A 20,587-nucleotide genomic window follows, 5' to 3' on the forward strand; every position below is an offset into this window, starting at 1 on the left:
ACATAGATAGGCCTTATTTAGATCCTAATCGATTAAGATTTTATAAGACAACCAGGGAAATTTGAAGGTGTATTTGATGATTGCCAATAAAATTTTGTTATAATGGTATGTGCTTTTTTTTTTTTTTCAAGGCTATTCAAAGGAAACAGTGGGACTGGAGAAGGAACAAAGAAATCTGTAACTGGTTGTGATCAATTAGCTGTAGAGTATGTTTTAAGAGTCTTTATGTTTTAGAGATACATATTGAAACATTTAGAGGTAAACTGATACGTCAGAATCTGCTTCAAAATAAATCTATGTTGAGAATGGGGGGGTGGAATGGGTGGGAGTATACATGATACAAGTTCGGTTATAAGTTGATAATTATTAAAATTGGGTAATGAATTCACTGATTTCATTATATTATACTCTCTTTTAAATATATTTGAAATTTCTCATAACACCAAATTTTTAAATATTGACCTGGAAATCATTAGAAAATAAATAGAACCTTCCTTCTATAAAAATGTGCATATCTTATTAAAATTACCAGGATAACTCAGATACTTCTTTTTCTTTTAAGATTTTATTTCCTTTCCTTTAAAAATTTTAATAATATTTATGAAAATATTATATTTCTTCTTTGTAAAAAAAAAGAAATTAAAAATTGGGCCCTACTCTCTTTACTCATGTAACATCTTTTAACATTTAAAAATAAATAGTAGTAAAAATATAAGATCAGAAAATTATAACTATAGAAAGTATAAAATGAAAAGTAAAAGGTTAGATCTCCTCACTCTTATTCCCAAAAGGTAGCCTGTGACCAATAACCACTATTTAGTTACTTGTGCTTTATTCCAAGAAACAACGAAGGGAAATGCAGGAGACAGACACAACCTGTGTACACACACTTCAGCATGTGTGTGCACACTTGAGCACATGTATGTACAACGTATACATATAAAATGCAACAAGAATCACAGTGCTCTCCATCTTTTTTCACTTAATAATACAGCACATATTAACATGTCAATCAACCTTAGTTTTTTAATGACATACTGTTTTCTACAGTATGGTTATATTAAAATTTATTCTATTGACAAAAACTTAAAATGTTCCAGTTTTTACTATTGCAAATAATGCTGATAAATATCCTCTAGGTGCCAGCCTTAAAAATCTAAATTATTTAGGATAACTAAGAATTATCCTAACAGAAAATTTACCACATAAGAATAAAGTTTTTCCAGGCCCATGCACCAAACCAATATGTGTAACAGCTAAAATTTCTACTTGTTTTTTTTTTTGAGACAGGGTCTCACTTGGTTGCCCAGGCTCACAACTCACTGCAACCATAAACTCCTGGATTCAAGCAATCCTCCTGCCTCAGCCTCCTCAGTAGTTGAGACTACAGATGCACACCACCACACCTGGTTAATTTTTTCTATTTTTTGTAGAGACAGGGTTTCGCTATGTTGGCCTCAAGCAATCCTTCCACCTCGCCTTCCCAAAGTGCTAGGATTACAGGCATAAGCTACCACACCTGGCCCAAAATTTCTACTTTAAAAAAAAATGGCTATATTATTACAGGGAAAGAGCTGTAGAATGTGGCAAACATTTTGTATGCTTGTTTAATATATATGCAATTAAAATAGAATGATAATCCTATCTTATATACCTTAATATATAACTGTGAGAGTAAAAAGCATGTATCAAGTCTTCTTAGTGCTACCCAAATTATGACAACAAAAATGCTAGACGCAATTACGAATAGTGGCTGATCCTTCAGCCACACAAGAAATTTTGATAATAATTTCCCAAAGTTGAAAAGTAAATCTGATAATGTTTTTTTTTAATCTAAGTGAACATTAGTTCTTAAATTATATTCCTTTAAAAAAGAGAAACCCACAAAATGTCTCACCTTCATGTTCATCCTCCTCTTTTGGTGTCTGTTCCAATAATGTGTCCAAGGCTCGGGTGTAATCTTTCATTACCCAATAAGCAAGACTACGCAGGAAAGGATCAGGATGTAATCTTTTGCAACTGAATCCTGAGCCATCCTTTTGGTAACCCAAAATCTTCTGATTTAGGATGGATATATAAGTGGATGAAGTCTCAAATTCAGATTCATATAAACGGGCAATAACCATGGCTAGCTGAATATCTTCCATTTTTTCAAGACATACCTGCAAGTTTAAATATTAAGAAATACTTATCTTACTTAATGATAATTATTTGGAGATATGAAATATCCCGGCAATACCCTGAAATTATCTACCATTTATATTCTCATGGTGGGGAGGCGGGTCCAAAGGTTGACACAGTGAAGGGTAGTTAAATGACTGATGGGAAATTAAGGAATAGTAGTAAGAGGCTAGAACTTAGTAGCTTCAATCCTAGAAAGATCATTTATAAAATAAGCATAAAACAAAATATATTAGTATCATCTCAGACTTAGGTCGATTTAAATTAAGAACATTCATTTTTAAATTAAATAGCACGACATTTGAATTTGTACATGAGTTCTCCTTAATTTCCAATTATACTTCCATTTAAACATAAGTAATAGTATTTTTAAAAGACCTATTTACATAGCAAATAACTTAAGAAATAAAGCCACATATTGTATTCATACTCTCTGGGAGCCTATATTCTAATATAACTGCTAATCTTGAGAATTTGAGGTCACTCAGGTAATATGAGCATCTCTCAGTTAATCACTTGATTATTTTCTAAGCTAAACTCCCCATTTTAAAATTATAAGCATTTGTTATTCAAAAATATTCATATGCCTGGGATAACTGTGAAAAAATTACTATCTCTAAATTTAAAGTACTTTCACTTGGCTGGGCGCGGTGGCTCACGCCTATAATCCTAGCACTCTGGGAGGCCGAGGATTGCTTGAGGTAGGAGTTCCGAGAGCAGCCTAAGCAAGAGTGAGACCCCCGTCTCTACTAAAAATAGAAAGAAACTAGCCAAACAACTAAAAATAGAAAAAATTAGCCAGGTATTGTGGCGCATGCCTGTAGTCCCAGCTACTTGGGAGGCTGAGGCAGAAGGATTGCTTGAGCCCAGGAGTTTGAGGTTGCTGTGAGCTAGGCTGACGCCAAGCACTCTAGCCCAGGCAAGAGAGTGAGACTCTGTCTCCAAAAAAATAATAAAATAAAATAAAGTACTTTCACTGAGTTGGATATTTCCTATTTTTAAATCATACACTATTTCCAATTCCATTATTCCTTTACCTATTTGTATTGTTTACAATGATAGTAAGTAACCTAAGAGGAAGATATCATAAATAAACAGAAACATTTGTAACCACTCCCATAATCACCTGCCAGGATGATATATCAAAAAATACAAAGTTTTATCTCCTCACATTCATTTTCCAATATCTAAGACAAACTATATTACAAAATAGTACAAACTGAAAATTCAGTTCCTTATCTATGAATTTCATTTAGAAGAAAAAGAACATATTGTTATCTGCCTTTCTGACAGGATAAGGAGGTTGTGACCTATGTACTTTAAATAATTCAGAATCATAAGATGGTCAGGAAGAAATTCATAAATCATTTCTCAACTTTTTTTCATATATTTTACACATTATCTTGAAATGCAATGTGCCATATATGAAATTTTCATTTATGTTTCTCCCTTGAATTTATTTATATTTTCATTTATCACAGTGCCATTAGTTTAAATTCAGCAACCTCTGTAGTTATTCTCTATCCTTACATATGACAAAAAATTACAATCTCCTCTATGACCTTTACAGGTCTTCAATTGTCTTACAAGTATTTTATAGATTGTTTTCTTATTTATACCTCTATGGCATCTTTCAATGAACCAGCTAGCAAGAAAAAAGCGGCAGATTGTTCAAAGCGTTGTTTTCCAAGTAAAGAAAAAGCATTTTTCAAAGCAGCTTTACGCCACCTATCTTCATTAAAATTGTGGCTGAAAAATGTTGTCATTTTTTCATCATGCTGTGACCTGGAAACCCGAGCACAAACATCAGTGGTTAAACCAAATTGAAAATATTTTTAATTCTTCACAGAATGGATAAAAATAAAAAATTTAAAAAACTCAAATATACATCTAAAAGAAAAAGAATAACTTCAGTTGACAGGTATTTGTTATCAAGTTTGTTATCTTTACTTCTTCTAATAAAAAAAGCTTATAATGCCTTATATATACACAAATAGGAAACAAGAGTATTTTTACTTTCCAAAGTGCTTTCATCAACTTTTTAACAATGTCCCACCCTTTAGATTAAGTCAAAAAGATATTTTACCCATTTTTTGCAGATAAAGGAACCAAGTCACAAAGGAATAAAGTTGATTTGACCAAGCTCATACACCTTATTTTCAAAAGCATTACATTTCTGATTCGCAGCACAATCTTCACTTCATTAAATCATGTTAAATGTTGAGGCAACTTACCTAAACAGACCCCATACTACTGCTTTCTTCTTCATTGAAAGGTAGAATAATGCAGCATCTAAGGCATCATTGTTCCTTTGAAAAGAAGCTTTGGCAACCTAAATGGAAAAGAAAATATTAAATTAACTATTTGATAAAAGAATTGCAATCAATTGATCAACAATTAATGCTTTCTATAGCTAATAGAAACTATGGAGACAGGAAAAGTTGGTTCTGCTCCACAATCTCCAGTAGCTTATAATACATGCTCCTGGAGACAACCATTTGCATGCCAGTAATTACAATAAAAATAGTAATTACAGCTAGCATTTACTGTTTACCATGTACTAAGTACTTTTCATTTATCTTACTGAATCACAAGCCAGGAGGTGATTAAGACAGAGAGGTTAAGTGAATTGCCTAAGGTTACACAGTAAGGGGAAAAAGGGGATTAGAATGTAGATAGTAGTAATAAAACTAACAGAGGCAACAACAAAGGCGGCTGAATATTCAATACATATTTTTCTTAAAAATTCAACATTCAACAAATAACATATTACATTACTTAATGTTTTATAAAAGTTAAAATGCTAACATCTATGGTATATGTGATTTCACAACTGAAGGCTCTCTCAACTAATACTAATACATACATCTGTGAATAAATATCAATTATACACATATACATGTAAACATACATTTTCAAAACTACAGACAAAAATAAATGTTCCCGTATTTTTTAAACATATATGTTTAAAAACATACTTTGCTGGTATTTTTCAATCAAGCTTTCGACAATTATGAAGGATTGACACATACTTTCTGGCATGTAATTAAACAATGTTGAAGCTTCTTTATTTTGAAAGGCCTACAAATTTTAGTTCTTCTTTTAGTAATTCCACGAGAAAACATTTTAATAAGTACATAATTCTCCATGTATAATAACTGATAACATCCTTTGAGCCATATATATAACCAAAGCTGCTGAATTTATACAGAGCCAATCAACTCTGTATAAGCTTAAAAACTATTAAGCCAGTAATATTGTATGTAATTATGGTGTTCGTAATACAATAACATATAGACTGTATCTTATTTTTCAAAGATGCTGAGGTAGCCTCTGCAAATCACTAAGTTGAGAGGCATAACAATTTTTTAAAAAGTGGATGTTTTATTAGTTCTCACTGACTGATGGCAAAGCAGGAAGCTACTGAGGTGTGGAAGAAAGGGGAAAAGATACCTAAAATTGCATCATGAAAATGCTTTACTTGCAATACTCTTTTATTTGATTCTCCTTTCTTATTATTTCCTCTGCCCTCCATCATTTAACTTAGTGTTTCAAGTGTTCAATCATTTTTAGAGGTTTTTTTATTCATATTGAGCTAAAGATTTATTATATTTCAAGGCAAAAGTATACATATCCCTTTGATTTAATTTTAAGAAATAAATTACCTGTGGAAATAAATCATGTGTTTCTATCACAAATAATTATAATGACAACACATGGTGACAAGAAAGTAAAGAGATCTTTGTAGCATACAGCAGAAACATTTCAGATAAAATATGTCCTCTTTTTTTCTACTGCTTTGGGATATAAAAAAAATTAATGTAGCTACTGTACTATTTATATGCTATAACAACTAACTTTCCCTACACCAGAAACCATATTTCTTAGTTGGTGTGGGAATAAATTTCTTCTTACATTTGTGCCTATTTTGAGAACAGAAATGCGGATACCTTGTTGGCTGCCTTACATGTAGCAGAAAAATAACACTTTTACACTCATATTTCAAAATGTGATCTAAGAACCAGGTACAGCAGAATCACAGGATGCTAATAAAGATGAAGAAGCCTCAGCCCTACCACCAACCTAAGAAATTAAAATCTCTGAGCAGGGATGGGGAATATGCATTTCAAATAACTTTGCCAGGTGATTCTTCTGACATTAAAATTGAGGAACTATGATGGTAAAAGAGTAACATAGGAAAGGTATCTGCATCCTTGGGAGAAATACATGCATGCTTCACAAATATAGTACCACTGACTGTACTCCAGGAAATTTCAATGGACTAAAAGTAAAATATGAATAAGAATTCCACTTTCCTAACCCTGATAGAAATGGCACAGATCAAATCTAACACTTATTAATATAAATGACTGGAGTTTGGACTGGTTACCTAACCTCACTGAGTCTTAGTTCCATCATGTGTAAGTAAGATGGAGATGATAACATGGGGTTGAAAATACTACATGAAACAATTTATGAAAAGCAACTGGCACCAAACCTGGTACACAGTAGGTTCTCAGTAAAGGTTAATTTCAGCAACACTGAAAGAACTTTCAGTTTCCACTAACATACAAAATTGAAAATTTTTTTTCTAAAAGGAATCTACCAGAAAGCTAATTCCTAAAAACCATCTTTAAGAAATTTATAGCATATTTCACTTGCTGCCACAGATATGTTCCTCAAGTACACACAAATCAATATGTTGTGTATATAATTAGTTTTAAAATAAAACCGATTTCCTCTCAAAAAAATTTTTTTTATTGAATGGTATGGTAAGTGTGCAAAGGAAATTTGCTACTTATTAAACTAGCAATGCAGAAAATCCTTTATATAAAAAGAATGATTTTTCTACCTAATGTAAATAGTGAATGAGAACTTAAGTTTACTTCTAAATTTAGACTTTTGTATTTTCTTAAAGTAGGACACACTTCAAATAGTAACAGATAATATTGCTATTCCATAGATATATTATAAATTTAGTTTATATAGCAAGAAACTTTTATAAAGGTCAAATTTTGGAATCTCAAAAAAATTTTATTTAAAAAATTCTTAAGATCTCAAGACATACAAACTGATTCCCCACTATAGGTTTTCTGGATGATAATATCTTCTTTTAAGAAAAGACTTTTTTAAAAATGCAACTTCAAAATACAATGAAATAAAGTTACCTTTTCAATGCATCTTCGAAGTGTGTTAATATTCCTTACCCACCACCCTATTCCCATAGCTCTTAATTCAGACCATTGAGGGTCCCCTCTCTGAATTGCTGGAATCATATTAATCAGTTCTTCCTCAGCCTCAGAATGAAAAGCCCAGGCAAAATGGCATGTAGAGACACCTAAATTGGAAATACAAAATAATAACCTTTGTAACTATATCAAAAAAAGAACAAAAACAATCTTTCATGCAGTCATGTATTCATTCATTTTGGAAAGAATTTTCAAGTAGAAAGAAAGAATGAAAGGAAGTTGTCATCATTCAGGATTTTACACTATAAGCTTCTGGATACAAGATCAGTAACAGGACATAAAACCCAAATCTCTTTTTTCCAAATAATATATTCGCTGTTGTTTCCCCTACAAAAATAGAGACGCTAAAACTTAATCATTGGAAAGAAAGATACTTGAATACTGAGTAATTCACATGTGCACACCAAATTTATCAAGAGTGAAAATTTCAGTCAAGTTAAAAGCACTTGGCCCACGTGCTTGGGTGTTGATTCCAGTGCCACTTGCGTGAGGACCACATGCTTTCGTATTGAATATTGAAAACTGCCCCATTCTTCTCTCCCCATGGAGCTAAATATCACTTCAAAGCAAGCTCTAAACTTCATGAGAGTTCCAGGGAGTACTAGTGATAAGTTACAGTCACAAAGTACATTCCTCTGCCTTTCGTGCCTGGGCCTGAAAGTACTTTAAAACTGCTTAATACTGATGCTATAGGGCAAACCCTTTGACTCTGGGAGAAGACTGACAGGGATATAGGCTGTGTGTAGAGACAACAAAATCTTTAGAGACAACATCAGACTTTTGAGTACAAATCAACAGTTTGACTACTGGTAACCCTCTATTTAGAGCAGGTGAAAAGGAAACAAGATGGATGTGAACCACAGAGAATAGATGGTAACAGACAATGGGAATGCTGGGAAGAACCCTGAAAAGTTTTGGAAAGAAGCCAGACTAGTCCAAGCAACTATGTATATGAACCCATTTAGGAAACAAAGAAGTATCTGAGGTAAATGATAGGCACATTGTAACACAGGCTTCTCAATGCTATTAAAGTATCAACATTATTATTAATACACATAATATTTTCATTGTAAACTACTATATAGATTTCATATGTAGTTTAAAGCTCTTCTAATAATTATTGCTTCACAATTTAGAAAGTATAGAAGAAAAAACTATTATGATCGTTTTGAATAACAATCTTAAATCTTTTTAATTTCCCATTGCTAACACTTACATACAACTGTGTTTGAAATTGTATCACAACATTAATGCAACAAGTCTTGAGTGTCACTACAAATTTAGGAAAAATAATGGTCAAAATTTAATAACATCAATTTAGTTTTTCATAAAAGGCAGATTAATTTTCTCATTACTTAAATTTTCATCTGATATAAGAAAAAGTTATGTCAAATAACTGATATTCTGATTTAGAAACTATTATATAGCAATACAAAAATGTATAATTTTGCAATATAAAAGAACAATATAAAATATATTCTATACCCTTAAAGTTAATTAATTAAAATTTTGGTATGATTAAGAATTAACAAGAAAGCACACAGGCATATCAGAAGAATTAGGTTTGGAAAACAAGATAAGGAGAGCAGTGGATGTATTTGAAAATGTATTAGAGGTGAAAAAGTTATTAGGGAAGAAAAAGAACAGGGGCACCAACAGGTACTTATTTTTATTTACCTATCAATGGCAGGCTATTCTTTGCAGTTTATCTCTGCTCTTCTTAGCTTTTCTATCTAGGTACTGGCTACTTAACTTTCTCCCTGAGAACTGCTCCCAGGATCATCACCTACAACACCAGTCACTTCTCATCTCCAATATTTTAACTGTAGTCAAAAGGAAAATGGAATTTGACAAAACTTTAGAAATTTGAAGTGTTTTAGATCTTCCTTAGGCAATGTAGAAACTTGTCATTAATTGATTCTGTACCACTTGACTATTATTTAAAACTAAAATTTAAAAGAACACTGAGGTACCATTTTTCAAACCTATCCAAATAGCACAGATTGTTTAAAATGACAGTATCAAATGTTGGCAGTGGGTTGAGTTTTGGCATCATCAAATTTCTGGGAATGTAAATGAGCACAGTCTTTCTGAAGAGAATTTTGGCAATGCTTATCAAGAGTTAAGAATGTTTACACCTTTTGACTCAGCAATTCCACTACTAGAAAACGAACATGAGGAAATAACCAGAAATATACATAAATATTTATGTGCAAGGTTACAAGGTCATTTATTCAAATGGGAAAAAAACAGCAAAATCTAAATGCTCCAAAAATAAAGGATTGGGTAGATGAAATATAGTTTAGACACATAAAAGAATATTAGATAGGAGGCTGGGCGTGGTGGCTCATGCCTGTAATCCTAGCACTCTGGGAGGCCGAGGCGGGTGGATTGCTCGAAGTCAGGAGTTCGAGATCAGCCTGAGCAAGAGCGAAACCCCCGTCTCTACTAAAAATAGAAACAAATTAAGCTGAACTAAAAATATATATAGAAAAAAAAAAATGAGCCGGGCATGGTGGCGCATGCCTGTAGTCCCAGCTACTCGGGAGGCTGAGGCAGTAGGATCGCTAAAGCCCAGGAGTTTGAGGTTGCTGTGAGCTAGGCTGATGCCACGGCACTCACTCTAGCCCGGGCAACAGAGCAAGACTCTGTCTCAAAAAAAAATAAATAAAGAAAGAAAGAATATTAGATAGCTGTTTAAAATCATGTTTTCAAAGAACATTAAAGAGTAAATGCTATGGATAAGAGTAACAGTCCACTAAGCCTGGTATTCTAGGTTCTGCAATACTAATGCATATATTATGGGGCTGTGTCCAGGATGCTGGTTTTGAAAGCAATATAGTCTAATGAAATGAGCACTGGACTGGGATTCTAACTCCAACTCTAGTAATAAATAGTCCTATATCCTAGGCAGTTCACTTTAAATTCTATAGTTTCAATTTTTTAATCTATAAGTAAGGCGGCTGATATAAACCTTTATGTCTCAATCAGGGTGTGGCAGTATGCTGGAAGTATGCAAATCCACTGTCTCAATATGGCAGATCTTCCTGAAACATCAACTTTACTTGCTGGTAAATAACTAAAACATATTGCTTATATTAAAATAAATACAAATAACATGTTGTAAAGCAAATTTACTTAATTTTTAAAGAAAAGGCATCAGAAAGAGACTCAGGGCTACTTTGTAGAGGGCCACTTTGGGTTACAACCTCAGGTATACCATGTTTATTCCCTCAACTACTATAACTTTAGTGAGTAAAGTCTAAGAAATTGAGTCAAATGAGCAAAAGTCACAGAATAGAGCTGAAGGATACACAGAAAAACGCTAAGTGGGACTATGTGACAGGAATATCTTAAGGCCAGCGATAGGCATGCATATAATGACTCACCTAGTGCTTACACACAGACATGAAAACACCCACTGCTTCAATACTAAATAAAATTTGTGCACAGGTTCAAACAATGAGTGGAATACCTTGATGAAGTAGCTGCACTCGGTATAAAGGAGGCAGTGAAGTCAAAAGGCATGTATGCAGGCGCATAGCTAACAAGTATCTCAAACCACACTCATCTAAGGTGTCTCTTCCTGTAATTTAAACAGAAAGTATGTTTAAGGAAAAAAGAATACAAGAGGCTACAAACCAATAAGTTATAAAATAAACATTAAACTTAGTGACAATAATTTAAACAAAATATATAAGATATTTTTCAGTGTATTCCTTCCTGAACAGTTTAATACCTTTACCAAAAAAATCATACCTTTCCAAAAAAAATGTGAATACTAAAAATCCTAAATGAAAAATAATTTGGGAAAATACAATTACCTATCAGAACAGATAATAACAGCATTTATATTTACTCACAATAAATAAAAGGAAAGAAATCTTGAAATCCAATAAAAAGTATATTAACTATACTAAATTCGATACGATTTTTAAAAATATTTCCTACATAAATTCAGATGAGATTTAAAGACAGGAATAATACAACTAATGTGAAATTATTTGTTATATAATTAAACAGTAACACTTTCTACACTGGTTAGCTTTACCATTAAAGATTTAAAATTTGATTCCCCAGGCTAGTTAGTATTAGAAGGTTAAGTTCAACCTTAACCTTGATTCCATAAATTTACTTACACAAATTTGATTCCACTTAGTTGAAAGTTGAACAAAGATATGAAAGCATGGCAAGTTTAATCAAAACTACCACCACTGCTGGATAAAAGCAATACAAAAGTATTAACAGCGCCCAGCCTAATAACTGACACTTGGGAAGTACCCAAAGACTGTAGAATCAAATAATATTTTCCAGAAGAAAATACATTTTCTTAAATTGCCAAAGTTCAAGTCCCCATTCCGTTTCCCATTACCTATCTCTGTTCACCCATTTATTCATTCAACAAATTAAGCATCTACTACATGTGAGGCACATGTTAGTTAGGTATTGGGGATTCAGCAGTGAATAAAGCAAAGTCTCACTCTCATGGAGATTATTACATTTTAGGAGGCAGAGACAAACAATAAACAAGCAAATAATATGTGGAAAATAATGCTATGGAGGAAAATAAAGCAGGATTGAGAGCTGGGCAGTGCTGGATTAAGAGGATTCTATTTTATGTAGTGAGGCTAGGAAGAACCCTCCAACAAGATGACATGTCAGCAGAAATCTGAGGAGGTAAATGAATGAGCCATGCATAAATTTGGAAGAAGAGAATTGTAGTAGAGCAGAAATGAGTGCAGATCGTGTGGGGCCTTTTAGACCACTGTTAAGGATCTTGTTTTTTATTCTAAAGTGAGATGGAAAGCCACTGGTGTATGTTGAGCAGAGCAGAGATTTAATGTGATTTTGTTTTAAAAGAATCACTGCTTCCTAAGTGAAGGACAGACTGAGGTATCAAAGATGAAGCAGTTAGGAGATGACAGTGACTTGGACCAGAGTAGTAACCATAGAAGTGGAGAGAATTGATTGGATTCTGGATATAATAGAACTGACGGCATTTGCCAATGGACTAGACATGGAGAGAAAGCAGAGTCAAGAATGACTGTAAGTCATCTCACTTGAACAAATGGAAGAATTCATTTACCTACATTCCATTTACTGAAATGTGCAACTAATTTATTTAAACTCTGAGCTTCAGTTTCCCACCTGTAAAATGGAGACATTCATTCTTTCCTTATTACCTTATGAATGTCCAGTTTGACCAAGATAAGCTTTTATATTGCTTAGCCAATGATATAGTTTTGTATCAGAAAGTATAAAGTCTTCTTCATGGATTATGGTATGCCTACTTTCTTAATGTCCCAGAGTAAAAACTAATATATACTAAGTATGCAACAAAAGCTTAAGGCTATTCTGCAGGAAAAAAAATCTCGCTCTACTATACACGATTTCATAATGGTTGTCTATTTTTTTCCTTCAATTAACAGTTAGAAAATAGGTCACAGGAAAAAACCCTCTAAGGTCTCTAGTTATTTTAATCTGCAAAAGAGAAAACTTTGGAGATATATTATAAAAGATGTAAACCTACATGAAGAGGTATTTTCCAGCTGGCTTTGGGGAACAGTCTTTTTTCCCCAAATCTGGAAATCTTATGAAATCGGTAAAAGAGTACAGGCTTAGAGGCAACACTGTATCACCTATGAACCCCAGTTCTGCCACTTAATGCATATGTGCTCTTGGAAGAGTTGCTTAATTTCCTAAAGATCAGTGTCTTCACCTATAAAATTAAATATAATAATAGCTACCTACTAGAAGATTGTTGTGATAATTAAATATGATAAAGTACATAAAGTGCCCGGCACATAGCAGTTCTTCACTCCTCCACAATATTTATTGAATCACTGAAAGAATGATCAATAATTTTCCATTTCCTTTGCTTATGTCATCATATCTAATCAACACCATTACCTTCAATCATCTGCATAAAAGAGAATGGAAACTACTTTCAGGAGGCAGCCCAAAATTTTCTAGTTACAGAATGAACTAGGCACAATTCATTCTGTAACTAGAAAATGTCAAGACACATATGACATTAAATATATGGAAATCTCTTTCTCAAGAGACTTTTTGGAGAAAATTAGGTAATTGTAAAAAGTTATTTGTGACTAGAAATGGGATGATGACCTATGATGTCCCTATAAGACTCATGATTCTCTAGTAAAATTAACAAATGGGCCATTATTATCAAAGAAAAAAATAAAACCATAGCAATCAATCTGTTTGAAAAAACAAGAGACTATATATCCAAAATCATACAAAGGTTTCAGTGTAAAAACACATGTGAGAATGCACACAGATATCACAAATCCATGAAGTCATATGTCTGCCTCAACTGTCTTTTCTTTTACACCTAAGCATATTATGTAATAGTAATTATCTATTAAGGAGGTCTTCTTCCTGCAGAGTTTGAAAGTAAGACTGCAATTCAGTAAGTGAGTCATCCTACAGATAATACAAGATAATCATTAATTTCTATTAATGATAATTTTATAAATTTTTAGTGACAATATTTACCTGAGTAACTTTTATCTCTGCTTTCATCAAGCTCTGTACTGGTGGTAGCCACTGTATCAGCCAAAGCTACAAGGAACATCTGCTCCAAACGGGTAAGGCCTGGTAGACTTGAGTGCATAAGATGACTTGAAAGTACCCTAGCATGTTCTTGGCCAAAGTAAGCTGGTCCATACTGAGAAAGATTTATTACTTTTGATTTGTGTTCTCTCTTTTCTGGCTCTAAATCGATATCATCTGTTGTTATATCCTGGATTTGAAACAGCTCTGAATATTGATCCTCTGGTTGACTTTCAGTATGATCTTCATAGCTCTGTGGTATTTTTGCACTTTCTTCTGAAATTCTGTAGGATGTATCCTGATCTGCAGCAAGCAATGCGTATAGTGGTAGCGGAGGAATAGAATCTATCTCAGTATAATCTCGAGTACCGTCTTTTCCTATGGTGACTGTATCCTTTGCTGTACTACCACTTACACTAATGGTTCGAGAAAGATGTCGCTTACTTCCTTCTCCAGCATCAGCGTCTCTAACTATCGCAACTTCACCCGCAATACATTTTACTAAATGAGAGAGAATGGCTTTAGCCCTTCGAACTTTCCCTAAATCCATCAATTCTAACAGTTGAGTGGGATGATACTGTGGAAGAGTAGGGGAAAGTACATGTGCAGCCTCAAATAAGCCACCATCTTGAACTACAGTTGGTGAACAAAAAACATCATCGGCAACAACTGTTCCTTCAACAATACTTTTTCTCGCCAGCATATTAGATTTAAAGGCCGAATGATCTTGTATTGCTGCCTCTTCTGCATCAGGACTATCAGTTTCAGTGTCTCCAAATTTCACAGCATGCTTCCACTGTGCATATACATGCATTTCACAGTCCATTCCTACCACCAATATTCCATCTCTTACCCAAGAGAGAGAAACAGGCAGTGAAGGTGTACCATCAACAGAAGATACCAAGTCTATGGATCTAAGAAGAACCCATCTTGACCTAACTCCTTGCTTGATACTACCACCTAGTGGTAAAGTAATGACAGCTACTCCATCCTTACTGTTCGTTTGCTCAGTCACAATTCCTGAAAGCCTCCCATACATGAAGATATTAGCACCAACTCCCACTGTGAGAATGTGGGAGCCATCTTCTTTTGACACCCAGTCCAAATGTACTAAATGCTTGATATTCGGAATAAGATATCTATCCTTGCTCAAAAATGCATCTGATTTGCTATATACAAACAGATTACTGTCAACACTGACCCTTGAATCAAGTACACTCCCAACCTTAACCAAATCATCAAGATGAATTGTTTGTTCTAAAACCCATTCTGACCCTCCTGTGGATTCACATTCAAATATACAAACATGCATGGAAAATTCTTTAGAAACAAAACCATTGTAGTGGATTGGTTGCTTATAAGCCACTGCAAGGCGACCTGTGTATGAACAGCTAACAGCAACTGGTCTTCCCACAATGCTCACTGTACTGCTATTATCTTCTCCTTCATCGTTCATCAAGGGCCATTTCCTCCAATGATAGATTTCTTTCTCATCACTTTTATTACATTCTGTGTTGGTTTCCATACAACATTTCCAGAAGCGTACTTTATTGTCAGAACAAGCTGTAACCACTAAATAAGGTGCAAGGCACACTGGATAAATTGAAGAGGAACTCAGATGCCCTTAAAAAAGAAAAAACAGATAGTTATAATAATAAAGCCATAAATAATATACTAATAATCAAATTTTAGACTGTGATCAAAGCCACTGCGAGCTTCTTCAGAGTAACTATGCAGTCCTCCTCTTAACTAGAGTCCTGCATGAAATGTCCATTAGCCACAGTATCTATAGAAGTGTTCAACAGCCATCAGTAAAATAAAAATATGCAATAATCACTTAATTTGTTTTTAATAATTAAATTTAAATGAGGTAAACAAAGTAAAACTCAAGAGCAATGAAACAAGTCAATCCTTAATCAATAAATGTTATCTGCCATAATTTATATATGCCTTCACCATAACATGCCTGATTACTTTCATACTATGTAATTTTCCTCACAGATGCTTACATGATCATTATAATTTGCCCTTCAAATGCCCCTAACCTTCCCTCAACTAATCCAGACCCCACATATACTCCTACCATCAAATTTTTTTCAGACAGCAAACACACCAATAGATTTCACTCTTGTCACCAGCTTTAATTCATCCTCTCTTAACACTGAACCAGAATCCTTATATTTATTCCTGACTGCCAAAGACTATGCCCATCTACTGTCAACTATAAGATAAGGGGACATAGTGATTAAGATTTGACGTCAGAAGACCTTTATTCAAGTTCCAGTCCATCAATACCTCTGTAACAGTGGGGAAACTACTTAACCATCTCAGCCTATTCCATCTAAATATTATTAACAGGGATCAGTTACTACTTCCCTTGGAATGTTATTGCCAGGACATTTGAAAGCATTGTATAAAGCCCCTGTAAACTATATTTCATTATCATGAGTTCCAATAAACTTTTTTGAGTATAACCCAAACCTTTCAAATATTTTGAAAGATTCAAAAACTGGCCTTGATCTGCACCTACCACAGAAGCCCAGAGTATACTCCTCTCAATGTGATCTTTACAACTGTGAATGCAAACCTGTCATAGGGATGAATAAAAGAACACCCATACTCAGTAACATTTACCAGCAATTGGAACCGTCTTGAAACTCCGACTGTGGTCCCCCAAAAACACTATTCTAGAAACTCTCCAGTTAGAATTCCATAAGTGGCAGGTCATTTTAAATACAGCTACCAGTCCTACCCTCCAAATTATCTTATCCACTTTGCTAAAGTCAGTATCATACTAGGCCAGCCACACTAGTTTTTTATGCAAAATTTTCCCCCAAGTATGCCAAATCCTTGTTCAAAGGTACTTAGTAAAAGTAAGACATGATTAGCACAAGCTTTAAATTTAAAAAAAAAAGCTTCAGTGATTCACAAATGATATATATTTATTCTTTGAAATTTTACTATCAAGATATTCCAAAGTGTAGGAAAAACATCTCATATTAAAATATTTACACTACTCTGTCAGGCTGATTACATTTATCATAGGAAATTATTTCTAACAAAGACATGTTTCTAAACAGATATATCATTACCAGAAAATACATCTTTATTTCAATGTCAACATAGCACATACTTCAGAAGAGTTCATCCATTTTATCACTCTGATCTACCACTGACCAGTCTTAAAGTTACCTTACCTGCTGAAGGTGTTGCTCTTATTACTTCAACTCCTCCCGGGAGATCAAGAGGTTGGCTATATACCAGTCTAGAACTCAAAATAAGTTTACTAGCAGTTTGAAGATTGGCAATCGATGAAGAATGTGGCATGGGGCTCACACTAGGAGAGGTTTCTGGAGAAGAGTCTATATTCTTCTGCCCAGGGACTGGAAGCAAACTCTCAGATGAAACACCTTCTGAAGCTTTAGCTTTAAAAATAAATTATGAAATCATGAAATGTATTACTATCATCACTATACATATGAACTAGAATATTATTTTATTGTCACTTAAGAAACATGGGCTGGGCACAGTGACTCACGCCTGTAATCCTAGCACTCTGGGAGGCCAAGATGGGAAGATAGCTTGAGCTCAGGAGTTCAAGACCAGCCTGAGCAACAGTGAGACCTTGTCTCTACTAAAAATAGAAAAAATTAGCTGGGCACGGTGATACATGCTGGTAGTCCCAGCTACTCGGGTGGCTGAGGCAGGAGGATCACTTGAGCCCAGGAGTTTGAGGTTGCTGTGAGTTAGGCTGATGCCAAGGCACTCACCCAGGCAACAGAGTGAGACTCTGTCTCGAAAAAAAAAAAAGAAAAAGAAAAGAAAAGAAAAAGAAACATGGCTTCTTAAAAGTACTTTGGAGGTAAGGATACAGAGAAAACTCTTATACACTGTTGGTAGGAGTGTAAATTAGTACAGCCACTAAGGAAACCAGTATGGACAATTCTCAAAAAACTAAAAATACCAAACGATGCAGCAATCTCACTACTGGGTATTTCTCCAAAGGAAGGGAAGTCAGCATTGCAGCACTACTCAGGGAATCCACCTAAGCATCCATCAATGGATGAATGGATAAAGAAAATGTGGTATAAATACACAACAGAATACTATTCAGCCATAAAAAAATGAAATCCTGTCATTTGAAGCAACATGGATGGAACTGGAGGTCATTATGTTAAGTAAAATAAGCCAGGCACAGAAAGACAAGTATCACATGTTCTCACTCGTATGTGGGAGCTAAAAATGTTGATCTCATGGAGGTAGAGAATAGAATGATAATTACCAGAGGCTGAGAAGTGGGCAGTGGGTGAAGAGAAGTTAATGAGTAAAAACACACAGTTAGAAGACCTAGTGTTTGATAGATCAGTAGGGTGACTATAGTTAACAATAATCTATTATACATTTCAAAATAGCTATATGAGAATAATTTGAATGTTCCTAACATAAAGAAAAGTTAAATACTTAAGGTAATGAATAGTCTAAATACTCCGATTTGATCATTACATATTATATTCATATATCAAAATATCACATGTACCCTATAAATATACATAATTATTATGCATCAATTTGGGAAAACTGTATAAAGTACTTTGGAGATGGAGTCAATTTTCAAAATTTCGCTTAATTACCTTAATAAATTTTTTTGTACAATTTTACTTTTTATTAACATCAACAATTCCATCACAGGAATACTGTCAAGGAAGAACCACAAGATATAAAAGCTATTATAGAAAAAAACCTTAAGTTATGTAGTCCAGTGTTTTCACAAACTTTAAAACATATTAAAAGCCTGAGGAATTTGTTAACATGCAAATTCCCAGGCCTAACCACAGGGACATTGACTCAGGTGATTTGGGGTAGATCCCAGTTATCTGCATTTCTTTTGTGTGTGTGTGTTTCTCATAGAATGTGTGTTCACACATGTATACATATTTATATCTAAAAATAAATCCTTCTTTTAGTTACATATTTAGGTAGTATTAAATTCTAGGTATCCTGGAGAACTACCATAAGTGAAACTAATAGTTGTCTGGAGGATTTTGCTTCTAATCTTTATGGACCTGGGTATGGGGGAGGCAAAGGAGGAGGAGAAATGGAAGGACATACAGAACTGCAACTCTAATTCTGGCCCTTTAATTCCTGTGTTTCTAGCTTCCTCTTTTTTTTTAATAATCAGCCCAGGTATTTCTGAAATAGATGGGTCATGAATCAAACTTTGAGAAATAACAATGTAGTCCTTTACTTAATAAATGAAGAAATTTAACCCTAAGAGAGCTTAATGATTTTCCTAAGGTCATATAATTCGTGGCAAAGAAGACACTAGAATACCAGCCTCCTATCAAATGCTCAAACAAGAGAATGATTTCAATAACAAGCACAAAAAATAAAAGTTCCAAACAAGATTAAGATAGTATTAGTTGACTAGCTTTGTAAGGCATACTGACTTCATCTTCTTCCAAAGAGTTTCCAGCTTTCATATTACAGTGTAAATCTCAAAGCAGATTCAGTAATCTGTGCTTCTGTTACACGGGAGGGATACTTTATATCACATTTATTTATTTGTCTGTCTCCCCATCAGACTATGGCAGTATTCATCAAGGGCAGGGATAATGTCTTGTTGCTTTATACACCTCCAGGAGCACCAGAATATCCAAAGGAAAATAATCAATCCCCTTTTGTTTTCATATTAAACATGTCAATCTATCTTATAATGGCAGACCACTCAGTAAGAAATATGAAATTTAAGACTATAGACTTGAATCAGTAGTCTATCACGAATTAGATGTGTTTCCTTAAGCAACGCACTTCACCATCTCTCACTACTCTCTCACCAGTGAAATAAGGTTGAACTTCTTCAGTTCTCTTCCTGTAAACCAAGTAATTTTCTAATATATATCTCATGCTAAGAAAGAAAATAAAAGCAGGAAAAAAAGCAAAGACTTTATAGTCAACAAGGCCCATATAATGACAAACTATGTACTGGGACTTGGTCGAGTTACTTAACTTTATTCCATTAGTAAATTGGGGATAGTATCTAGTTTACATATGTAAAGCACCTATCTCAGTGCCCGGCACCCAGAAGATATTCAACGTATTTCCTTCTCTATCTAATACAAGCCAATCATTTCATCCTCTGATAGGATATTCAACACTCTGATATATTCAAGTGTTAGCTGTGAACAGCAACATATATTATGTTAAATCTGTAGCAAATGTCAGAACTAAAAGATGGATGCTCTCCATCACAGTCAAAAAGAGCATATTATTTGTTTGCGTCACTATAACATAATCTCATTGTCTGTGAATTTCTACTGCTGTCACAAACAGGGTAGGCTAGCAACTCTAAGAAGCCCTGGCTTTAGGGCAACAACACTGGGATACTCCCTCATAAGTAGTGGGGATAGAAGATAGCACATGACTCCTGTAGTAACAAATAGGATTTGTTACTACCTCTATAAATCTATTTAGAACCATCCTGGCTCTGTGCCCGATTTTAGAAAATACCATATTCTCTGGTGTTAAGAAGCTCTTCTTGAAGAACTGGTTTTAGATCCCCTACTCTTGCATTTCTATGAAACCCA

At 34.1% G+C, this 20,587-nt stretch overlaps 1 protein-coding gene across 4 annotated transcripts in view; it reads right to left on the reverse strand.

Annotated features, from left to right (window-relative positions):
- DMXL2 (Dmx like 2) overlaps positions 1-20,587 on the reverse strand; it is a 145,399-nt gene that overhangs the window by 34,603 nt on the left and 90,209 nt on the right. For all 4 annotated transcript variants that reach the window (XM_045529243.1, XM_045529227.1, XM_045529233.1 and 1 more), the window contains exons 17-23: positions 17,201-17,428; positions 13,947-15,626; positions 10,906-11,016; positions 7,350-7,519; positions 4,416-4,513; positions 3,801-3,966; positions 1,898-2,162 (exon numbers count right to left, since the gene is read on the reverse strand). In XM_045529243.1, the coding sequence (XP_045385199.1) occupies positions 1,898-2,162; positions 3,801-3,966; positions 4,416-4,513; positions 7,350-7,519; positions 10,906-11,016; positions 13,947-15,626; positions 17,201-17,428 (2,718 nt within the window). The remainder of the gene's footprint in view (positions 1-1,897; positions 2,163-3,800; positions 3,967-4,415; positions 4,514-7,349; positions 7,520-10,905; positions 11,017-13,946; positions 15,627-17,200; positions 17,429-20,587) is intronic.

This window comes from Lemur catta, chromosome 1, assembly GCF_020740605.2.
Source record: "Lemur catta isolate mLemCat1 chromosome 1, mLemCat1.pri, whole genome shotgun sequence".
NCBI classification, from domain to species: Eukaryota; Metazoa; Chordata; class Mammalia; order Primates; family Lemuridae; genus Lemur; species Lemur catta.